Source organism: Dermacentor andersoni, chromosome 7 (assembly GCF_023375885.2).
Source record: "Dermacentor andersoni chromosome 7, qqDerAnde1_hic_scaffold, whole genome shotgun sequence".
Taxonomy (NCBI): Eukaryota; Metazoa; Arthropoda; class Arachnida; order Ixodida; family Ixodidae; genus Dermacentor; species Dermacentor andersoni.
In genome coordinates, this window is record NC_092820.1 from 53,526,286 (window position 1) to 53,538,091 (window position 11,806).

The following is an 11,806-nucleotide window of genomic DNA, read 5'->3' on the forward strand; positions in this document are numbered from 1 at the left end:
TCTGCTGTTGTCTGCCCTCAATACAACGACGCAGCAGTTGTGGTGGGGATGTGCGCCGCGGAAGCCGCCGTGGTGTGTAAGCAATTAATTGGGCATTGCAGAAGTAGACCATTGCAACAGTTGAAACTGCAGCAAAAATGGGAAAACTGGGAAGGCCATGCGTTGTGGGCACAGCCGGAGAACAAGCCGAATACGAAGAGAGGCGTTCACAGCAGAGGCGCCACTATAAGCAACGACAACGTGCCCGTGCGAAAGCGGAGAATGCGGCCAGTGACTTTGCCTCCGACGAACATCAGCGAGAGCAGACGCGAAAGTCTAATCGTCAGCGTCGAGCGCAAGCTACTAATGAAGATGGCGCACTGGAGGCAGCTCGTAAGCGTCAAGCGAGGTCGTTCGAGTCTGCCTCCAAGCGTCAGAAGCGTGATCGGCGCCTTCTTTGAGCTTTTTAACAGCGAAAATTCCAAGTTCAAGAGAATCTTCTTTGACGCATAATTTTTGGCCATAGTTGCTGCGTCTGCGATAGACAACTTCGCTGGCTAACCCGTTATCATATGAATGTTAATGGCTGAATTTTTTTCAGTACTCAGCGCATGATAGCGGAGAATCCGTGTATGCGTTGTGATAAATTTCAAGTTTTGCGGAATTCTGAAAGTCTCCTGTTGGAGGTAACAATTCTACTCCCTGAACTAGATTATTCAGCGGGGGGCATATTACTTGCCCGAGAAATCGAAACCGGTATTCTACTAATTACAGAAACGTGCTAATTATCTTCCTAATTATTTATTTTACGCTACAGTTTGAAAATGACGAATCGTAGCGTGTCAAGGCTTATCTCATTGGATCGAACTTTCAAAATGAAGCCAATTTCAAGACATGGGGCATCAAACTCACCATAAAAATTCAGTGTGGTTAAACTTAGTTTTTGAAAAAACTGCTTTTTTATACGTTGACACACTGGAGTAACTGGAACATCTACGTACTTTGTCCCACGATTTGTGAAATAATATCTCAAAGCTGTTGTAGTCCTGCAAATTTAATTGAAGTAGATATGTCTTGCAAACTCACTGGCTACTATTTGTAAATTGCAACCTGTGCGATAATGTAAATAATAAGGAAGGTAATTAGTGAATATTGCGCTAAATAGTTGCATATGCGTTTGTATATATCGTGCTAGTTGTGTCTTTATGTTCGAGTAATAAATCACAAAGACAAGAAGTTTCCCCTCTACCACAGGCGAACTAAAAATTCCGTGAAGCTCAATCGTCGTCACCTCGTATATTAGCACCAGTTAAGGAAGTACAATCGGAAAGTGCCCCGGCCGTGGTTGTTTAGGGGTTTTGACGTTGCACCGCTAAGCCTGAGGAAGCGGGATTGAATCTGGGCCGCGGCAGCCGCATAATAATAGGGAAGTACGAAAATGCATGTCTACCGTGCAGTGGCACCATGTTAAAAACCCATTCGTTCAAAATTATTCTACAGCTCCCTACTACAGCGTGCCTTATAATCATATCGTGGTTTTTGCACGCTAAATCCCCATCATAATAATTCATTTTGAAAGGGTTGCTCGCTTTGTTGTTTAATGCCAAACTTGGCGTAGGCTTCAATTTCACAATAGCAACATGCGCTTGAAGGGTAATAATTAAAGAGACAATAACTATTTTTTGTTCTTAGTTACTTGGAAATTTCAGTTCATCTTTGGAATGCATACCTGCTCAGGCAATCAGTGTTAACAAATTGAATTACGCTATATGTGATTTCTTTAAATAAGATTTTGTAATGAAATCATCGCTTGCTGATGCGCTATTTTATTTTGTTTCGCTGAGTTCTGAGTTAGTAGTTGTCTCGTCTGTGCTGAATTGGCACCTCGTCACTTCCTCAATGGCATTTTCTCAATTAGCTACCGCGAATGTGTTCCATCATCTATGCTGTCCGCTAGCGCAACCTAACAGCGAATACTCACGGCATATTTGAATTGTTCTGGCGCGTATACACCGCGCAGAAACGAGAGACATTTCTGGCGGATTGTAAGAGTTCTACATTGGTGACCACCTACGTGTCATTGAAAGCAGTACTTTCTTCTTTCAAGCAATTTTCCGCTAATATTAAATATCACGGTTTAAAACACACATAAACAAACGTTTCACTTTCGCTAAATCTGCTATATATACGATTGAAGTATATACCACTAAAGCATTTTTGACCAATCCGCAGAGCTGATAAGTGCATAGCAGGCATTAAACGGCATCTAAGCCGACGACATGTGTACCTGGCGGTCAACCCATGTGAGGAAAGTCCCAGCACGTCGCCCCGAGAGTTTTCAGCATGCTGCCGAATAATCGCGCATTTCGAGTCATGCATCACATTTGGCGACCTTTTCGAGACGCTTGCGCTCGTATTTCAGTCGTTAAATTCTGCCAGGAGGCTCCTCTTTAGCCACGTTTTCTTAATGCAGGCATGTTACGCCGTCTTAAAGGCCATTCTAATTGGTCTTTACTGTTACACAACTGCAGAATTATTTACGAGCGATAGGTCCCGTAGTAGAAGGCCGCGGACTAATGTTGACCACCTGAGGCTTGTTAATGGACACCCAAATGCAAAAACCGATGTGCAATCGCATTTTATTTTCATTTAAATACAGTCACCATGGCCAGGAGTCAAACCCGTGACTTCGTACTCTCCCGCCCAATGCCATATATCCAGTAAGGAAGCCGGTGTGCAAGCAGACTTTTTCAAGGACTGACCAGCAATTTTGGACATCGCCCTTTCAGCAATCTATTGAACTTCAGCGCACTATTCATGTTACGCATCTTTTCAATTTTGTATATAATAGTTTTGACAATCCTACCATTTGATTTACACAGGCGTACTGCGCCAAAGTTCAATCAATTGCCGAAGGACAATGCACAAAATTACTGGGCATGCGATGCTTTGGTCATCACGGAAAGGCATTATAGCTTATGCAAGTTGCTGCCCATTATTATTTGATTCTTCGAATATTTCCTAGTGACTGCGCGAAATACTCGTAATACCAACATCCACAACGCAGAGGTGTGACTGGGCACGTGGTAAGGCTCTTGGTGGCTCGAGCGTTACCAACTTCCAGCTGTACGTTCGCGGTAACAGGAGAGATTTCGACCTGTGGGAAGAGCGACACGGCGCCAAGGGCTGGTCTTACAAAGACGTGCTGCCCTACTTCAAGAAGTTCGAGAGCTACAGGGAGCCGAAAGCAGATAGCGGTAGGTACTGCTGATATTGTTGCTGCGTTTCTGATAATATTGAAAGCGGATAGCACATATCGGTCGCCTTAAAAGTTGAGAACGAGATCCCGTAAGTAAAATTCATCAGTTGAATGAAATGTGTTTTATCACATTTTCGCATCGGAAATCTTGACGCGCCTCCTGCAACATTTATTTCAACACTTTGCCCCCGGTGTGGTTCATATTGCCTTAGGTTTGGCAGTGCGAAACCGAAAGCCATCACATTAATGTACGTTCAAGTTCATTCTATTGTATGGCTTGAGTGTTACAACTTTATCAATACGATTATCATTGTTTGCCTACTTCAGGCATTTTCTTCAGGCTATCGGTGTATCTCTGCATGAATGAATGCTTCATTTTTCAACAGACCTAATACAGAGCCTGTTAGAGGGGCAGAGGCTAAATGCTTAAAATGCCTGACAAAAGCCTCTGACACTTCAGAGTTTGGCAAGCGGTTTTAGGCAAAGATAACAGTCACGCTTTCATCACAAACGAATAAAGAAACACGGAAAAACAGACAGAATATAAGCATTTTACACTTTTATAAGAACCGTATGAATGTTTATGCAGATCTATATTACTAACATAATGTATGAAGTACATATAGACGTTAAACATACATTTCACGTGCGTGTTATTTTTTATTATGCAACTATATTCATACAACATTCGAAGATGTTTGTATACACGCACATATTGCAGGCGTTTGGACATATAAACACACCAAAAAATCTAATAGTAAGTGTAGAAAGAACCACAGCAAACATTATTGCCCAGAATATTTTAATTCGGAAATGATTATTAAATTTTGTATGTTACTGTTGAAAGTACTTGTAGTGGTACGGAAATTCAATTTTTCTTCGACCTTATTTAACACATCAGGTACCTGATATTCCATTTTCTGTCGTCCGTATTCAGTTTGTATTTCACGAGTGCGTCGTTTTCGGAATCTGAGACAAAAGCTAGGAGTTATTTCATTTTTCGTGTAGAGTTTGTTTTTGTTTATTAACTGCAACAGCTTAAAATAATATAACTGGTCTCCCCACAGTATACGATGTTTATAAATAAGGGAGCCGTTCTTAAATCATGCAGTTTACCACAATAACTTTCAAAAGACCATAAACTCCCTTTTTTTAAGTATAACAAGCTTGTTGCAATTCGTTTTTGTTGTGGTACCCCAGACAAGTAAACCAAATGTAAGTTTGGAATAGAAAAGATAATAATAAAGATTTCGCTTTAGCCAGAGTGGTATAAGGTGGGTTATCCTATACAAACATCGAACTGTACTTGCTAAATCTGAAATGAGATAATTTTTATGTGTAGTCCAACTTAGTTGGCCTTGAGTGAGTGAGTGAGTGAGTGAGTGAGTGAGTGAGTGAGTGAGTGAGTGAGTGAGTGAGTGAGTGAGTGAGTGAGTGAGTGAGTGAGTGAGTGAGTGAGTGAGTGAGTGAGTGAAAAACTTTATTAGCTCTAGATTCGCTGGTCTTCTGCGGTCTTCAGATGGCTTCGTCCATCTTCTAGCACACCGGTCGGTTGCCCTTAGTCCAGGACTCCACTGGATGCTGCTGCCAGTTGTGCTCGCTGAATCAGACCTGTTAGCGCCTTCACTTTTCGGGTTTTGTTGCCAGTTCTCTACTCTATCGCCAAGACCTTTTTTGATAGCTTTTGTTGCCCCGGTGGGCAATTTTGTCGTTTCGGGGTCATGGTCATCGTGGGTTGCTCTGGTTTGTTGGAGTTAGCAATGCTTGTGAGCTGTGAGTTTGCTTAGTGTTTCCTAAATCACATGCAACGCATACACAATGCGATCACGCTTCAGAAAAAAATCAAGGCTATTGGCGACGTTGAAAATGGCTGATTTACTAAAACGTGTATTTTCATTTCTTGCATAACTGAGTCTTTTTCTTTAATAATGTTTTATGCTGCTTTCTCCCGAAAACTACTGAGTTCAATTGGAAGCCTTGTCATAAGCTGTGTGGTGAAATCTGCTACATACATTGTCTTATGCAAATAAAGTATCTGCCCCTTACAAAAGAGCCCCCTATTCAATCTAATTTCTTCCATTTTTATTTCCTTAAAGGCGACCGATGAGGCATTACATAATGGATTGGTTTGTACCAAGTAAAGCATAATTGTCAATGTGGTTCTATGTGAAAGACGACTTGTTACGCTTTGCATGAGGCTTGATATGTAGGTGATAGTAGCAATGTTGCTGGAAAGGACATTCCTGTCTTTGGCTTCTCCTGAAGTAAATGAAACAGATGTTTTAGAGCAGAATCTATCGATATATTGAACGACTGATAAACGGAGCTTAGTTACCTATTCCCATGATGTCTCGTTTAAAGAAAATCCACTTTACGAAAAGCTGAATTCTGGAATTAAAGGCATTGCGATTGATAGAAAACCGAACTGCACTCTCTTGTAACCCATCCATATGCTTTCATTGTGCTGTGCCCTGTGTACTACTTTCATTCATACCGCGTGCAATACTCGGCCACTTGATTGCGTCACCGCGCATTGCGACGCAGTTGGCATGGCCGCTATATATTGTTTGGATCGAGGGGCCATGGCATTGGTCGAAAAATTTATTTTAAGAAGCTACCTCCACAAACTGCCCTTTTCGGCAACCACCGAAAACAGGGAAATTCTCGGTGCTGGCTTCCACTGCTTGCGATATGCATGCCCCGTGTGACAGGTGCAACCTACGCAATAGCCGAAATTATGCTTTTCAAAGGGACCACATTATTAGCACAAAAAGTTATCCCGGTGGCGGGAAAATATTGATGAGAGAATATAAATCTTCTAATGGTATAATATACTTGCTTATTCAACATCATAGTTGAAGTTAGCGGGGACAGCCTCTATTGGAAAGGCTTTCTCGTTTCTCTACTGTGCCACATCCAAGTGCGGATGCTTAAAGTCCATACACTTGCTAATGGAGATTCGAGCAAGGTACCGTAGTGAGAACTGCAGAAGTTAGGACAACAATATTTAGCAAGAATAGTTTAGGAAAGGCTTGGATACTCTACTTCTTAATCAAAATGGCGGGACTGCGGAATTCTCTGCTTCAAATATATATAAAAATTTTCAATATTGATGAGCGCTGTCAGTGAGATTGGGAGATTCTATAGGGTTTAAACTGCAAATAGTTCGGTTATCCGAACAAAAATTATTTGGTTTAACAATATGTCACAGGAGCAATATCAAGACTATCTTAAAGACTAATTAGAACTGTTTGGTTACCTTGGCCCAGTTTGCACATAAACACAAGCTACAGAAGTAAACACTTGCTGGACAAATCCAAACTTCCAGTTGAGATTTAGGATCAGTTTGCACTGTAGTGCTTATTGCCACGAGTAACTATTTGTCCTTTTCTGGGGTAGTGCATTTCACCATCTATAACTTAAAGATATCGCACAGCTCAAGGCATGCCAGCGGGATTCAGAACTTCCTCAAATCTTATTGTTAATTCTATAGGTTGTGTATGTCCTCGCAGAACCTTCTACAATAAGATTTTATACGCGAAACGAATTGTTTAGTAGTTTCTGCAAACCACGCTAACACCAGCAATTACACTGGACCCATTGACGAGTGACGTATGAAAGCCCACGCACTTGAGCCGCTCAGATTTTCTACGATCGTCAACTGTCTTCATCGCTATCGTTGTCCTTAGAGCCTTACTTGCTTTTGTGAGCACAGGTTCGCCCAATAAAAGGTTAGTTTCGCCATTCACAGTTTTGCTACTGTGTTGTTCACCGTCACTACTACGTGATATTTGACGGAGGGGCTTATGATTTCATGTACCGAATGGCCTCGCAAAGCCACGATCTAAGCCCGAAACCCGAACACAGCACCAACGTCGTCCCAGGTCATTGAGCAAGCCTGACGGTAGAAACACTGCGCCCAGAGCATGGACTACTATCGTTGACGAAAAGACAGTCCAAGACCGAGCGGACATCTACGATAGCGGAAACAGTAACATCAGCTGCCGTCTTACTTCGGCAGCCAAGAAAGCCACCGGCGTTCCGTAGATTATCATCTGTACTTTGAAACCTGGCTGGACTCTTACGAAAGGACCGCAATGTCCAAAACTAGTTCAGCGAGGAGAAGTGGCGCCATGACTATTTTTCTTTCAGTGGTGCTGCTCGTACCAGGTTTGACGACAAGCGACCTATTTCGTGGGAACTTCTTGAAGACCTTCACGAAATTTCTACGCGAGGAAAGGGCCCAAGTTTTCTTGGAAACCCAAGTAAGACTAACGAGCGAGAAAATCCCAATCTTCGCGAAGGCGATGATTTACCTCTGACATGTCTGAAGAAAAGAACATTGTGTTCCTGATGTGGGGTGTGAAAGAACTGCTCTCTGCCGGGTTGTTACGCAAGGAACCTAAGGCTTTCACACAGTTTTTTTTGGAGGCCACAACACTAGAGAGGACGCTTGAAATGCGCACCAGGCAATACAACAGCCGCGCAGTTACAACAAACTACGCCGAAGTTCAAGTGCTAAGCGCTGAATACCCTCGCGAGACGATCAGAACGGTCACAGCGGAAGCGCTGCAGGGGCTCTATAACGTAAAACTATTCCAATGTGTTTCTATTCCAATCTCCTGACGTCAAATTTGCGTAACCACCAACGCAAGCACGGGGCGGTCACCCGCAGGGTTGTCTGAACAGACCAATCAAACGCTCTCCTCCTTCATAGGAGGTCACTTTTGTTTGCTTGAAAAACGTATAACATTGCCTACACTGAGCGGCTTGTCTTATCTAATTGGCTGACAAGAGGCGAGGAGAACGCTCAAGTGGAGAGGGATTCGTTGGGGCCGAGCCACTGCACTCAAAGTCGGTAACCGGATGAAGAGGGTGGTGCCGTCGTCTGCGATTGGTCGGCTTTCCCTTACTTAGCTTGCGGTGGCTAGTCGAAAATTTCTGCGGCATGCATGAATGACACTAAAACGGATCCTCAGCAAAGAAGAGTTGGCAGAATGAGGGGGTAAACGTGCCGAAAGTGCTCGAAAACGTTACACGGCCACGTAAGAAGGTTTATTATACGCAAATACACCCATGCTCTCCGGCAGGTGCGAGTAGCCAGCGTCTGAGCGATCGGCGGCAGCCATCTTTTATTCCTTTCGGAACGGGGCAGCGTGCGGCTATTTCGAAGAAAATTCAGTTTTGTTCGGCATATTAATGCATCTTTATCGCGTACATGTCACTTTGACGCGGTGAGTTCTTGCGGTTTTGTGATGTCGCGTGACAGTCACGTGAAGTGGGTGCAGCCCGAAATCTTTTTACCGATAGCCGAGGACTAATGGCGAAAAGGGGTCGAATCAGAAATAGTAGTTTTTCTTTTTTCTGTCAAATCATGCATAATCAGTGTGTACACGTCATATCAGATGGAGAGGTATCGCGGTTTTCGGGACGTCCCGTGACAAACAGGTGAAGTGGGGGTGGTCGAAAAAAGTTTTTGACCAATCGTGGAGGGCTGATAGCAGAATTGGAATAGAAAAGTTTGGAATAATTTTACGTTATAGCACCCCAGATGTTGTGGCCAAGGTCTCAGCCATAGATGCCTCGATCGCAGTTACAGTAAAGGAAGAGCTTCAGTGGTCACTGGAATGACCAGAACTTCTAACATCGTCACAACCCGCGCTGGGAGCAACGACCTGCGCTGCTATTGCCCGCAGTTTTGTCGTCTGCCGCCACAACCAGCTTGCCCACCCGTCGCCCGCGTCCTTTCCCAAGGAAGACTGACGTTGACGTGCCAACGCCCACCACCCGCTGTGCTACAACCACGGAGAAGCAGTCCAGGTCTAGCTCTGACGTCCATATCGCGAAATGGGACTACGAGGGCTCGCCCAAGTGGCGCCACGTCCACAGCTAGGCGAATGGCCTCGTAATATCGCTGATACATCGCCGCAACGCAGGGGAGTCAACGACGTTCTTCGATTTTATCGTCACCAGGAGCTACCTGTCCACGTGGCGCCAACCGCGCACAGGACCAGCCCCTGGCCAGTCCGTAAGTCTACATCCGGAAAACTAAAAAGCAGCAACCGATGGAGGCGCGGTTGCTGTACCTCGAAATACCGCATATACTCCATCGAAGGCGACAACGCTTCAAGTTCTATCTCAAAGGCGTAGGAACGACATGCCGACAGCCCTAGGAAACTTCTAAACGAAGAATACGCCTATAAAAGAATACCTGATGGCAGGACATACGAGATACAGAACAACGCGATGCAACTGTGAAGCGACGCCAGTACCCAAGTGCAATGCAAGATAAAGAACCACAGACCTCGACGAGCTTCTCGACGGCCACACCATCACTGCTATAGTAGACACATGAGCCGACTACTCCTTCATGAGTGGACCCTTCGCCGCCAAGCTGTAGAAAGTCGTCAAGACTACATGGGACCACCCTCATAAACAGAAAATTGGAGGACACCATAAACGCCCACTGGAATCTGCAAGAGTTATAGTCCATGGTAGGATTTACACTGCAACCCTCGTTATCCTGCAAGGCTGCTAATGGGACGTAATTCTCGGCTTGGACATTCTCAATCAACACGGTACAGTCATTGACTTAAAGTCCAAGTCGATAACGCTTTCCACAGACGAAGCGATACAGCCGGAGAGAACTTCTTGTCAGCGTTCCTTGAGAATACTTGAAGACCGAATGCGCATTCTGCCTCGCATCAGCATCATCATTTCTGTCGTAGCAGAAGCGGCCGAAGCCATAGAAGCCATCAGCGAGAACGACCAACACATGCTACTTAACCGCGAAATCGGCATCACAACGGGTTTGGTGCAGTTACACGGAGGCAAAGCGCAGGTAATGATGTCGAATTTCAGCCCGGAGTTTACACGCCTGCACAAATGCACCAAGGTTGCATACATTGAGGAAGTTTCAACTGTCGGCTATGCATTTGTCGGTCCGAATCTACCGTAGCTACAGCTACGGTACCTGTTCCTAAACCAACATTAGATATTATTCTAAGTCTTCCCGAGGACAAGCAAGACCAACTCACGGTCTGCTCCAGGAACACAAGGACAGTTTTTCGTCGTCATCAAGAATTGGACAAGCACCAGTTCCAAATCACCATATAATCCGCCAAGACTGCTCTCGGCCAATACGACAGAGCTCACACTGAGTTTCGACACTTGAAGAAGAAGCCATCAAGGAGGAAGCCGATAAAATGCTGCGCGACAAACTATCCACTCATCGAAGAGTCAGTAGGCGTCTCCTGTGGTCTCAGAGAAGATGGGGAGGGAACTCTGCGATTCTGGGTCGATTATGGCCACTTGAAGAAAATCACTAAGAAGTACATAAGCCCCCGCCCACGGATAGAGGATGCATTACATCGACTCTGCAATGCTAAGTACTTTTGGACGATCGACCTCAACACCGGTTACTGTCAAATTGAAGTCGACGATATGAATCCAGAAAAGACCACGTTTATCACGGCAGCCAGTCTCTTCGAGTTCAAGGTCATCTCATTCGGGCTTTACACCTACAACGTTCGAGCTCGTGGTAGACACAGCCTTGGCAGAACTGAAGAGGCAGATTTATCTCGTCAACTTCAATGCCGTTGTAGTTTCTGCCACGAGTTTTTACGGTTACCGGAGGCGGTTTCAGATAGCACCAGAGATAAGATATCTCGACTCACACTGAAGCTGCAAAAATGTAGTTTTGCGTAGGAAGAACTTCTGTTCCTAGGCCGCATCATCATCAAGTCTGGAGTTCTTCCTACGCTCAGAAGGCAGCTGTCATCGCTAAGTTCCCATGGCCCCTTGACTCGAACGTAGTGCGCAGTTTCATTGGCATTTGGTGCTATTACAGGCGCTTTGTAAAGTAGTTTTCATGTATTGTGGAGCCATTAACTCATGTCACGAAATCACGCGTCGAATTTCTATCGGAGGCACGGAAGGACAACTCTACTGACGAAGTGAAACGACGACTTCGAAGATGCCAAGACGGAAATCAACACCGACGCAAGTAGGATAGGTCTCCGTGCCGTGCTAGTTCAAAGGAAGGACGGAGTCGAAAGCATATCTTACACTAGCCGATCGCTGTGCAGGACTCACCAGTACTTCTAATGCTTTCCGTAGTTAACTAATTGTTAAGTAAATACTGACTTCATGCTCGTCCTCTCTTAGCAACTCAGTGATGAAATAATGGTTACAATACATAATCTAGCTGGACTGTTCAGAACCATCGGTATTTGTTGCAGCGTACCGAGGTCTTAAGGGAGAGCTACCAGTGACCGTTCCTGTTACGAAAACCGAGCTTCAACCCGCGTTCTTGAAAGCCGGTGAGGAGTTAGGCTTCAAGGTCGTCGATTATAACGCCGCAGAGCAGACAGGTAAGTGCTCGTATTGGTGTTGTTTGTACTAATTGTCTTGCATCATTTCTTGTTTGCGGATAAGATATCAAAATCAATAAAAGGTTAAGTATAGCAGTATCAGATAGGTGTAGATCATATAGATTAACTAGCAAATGGAGCGTTTTTCTGACGTAATCCTTTTCAGCTGTCCAGAATACGTGTAAGCTCTCATGCC

At 44.6% G+C, this 11,806-nt stretch overlaps 1 protein-coding gene across 2 annotated transcripts in view; it reads left to right on the forward strand.

The window, feature by feature from the left end:
* Positions 1 to 11,806, forward strand: part of LOC126534889 (glucose dehydrogenase [FAD, quinone]-like) — a 79,402-nt gene that overhangs the window by 19,756 nt on the left and 47,840 nt on the right. For both annotated transcript variants that reach the window (XM_055072902.2, XM_055072901.2), the window contains exons 4-5: positions 3,047 to 3,236; positions 11,479 to 11,610. In XM_055072902.2, the coding sequence (XP_054928877.2) occupies positions 3,047 to 3,236; positions 11,479 to 11,610 (322 nt within the window). The remainder of the gene's footprint in view (positions 1 to 3,046; positions 3,237 to 11,478; positions 11,611 to 11,806) is intronic.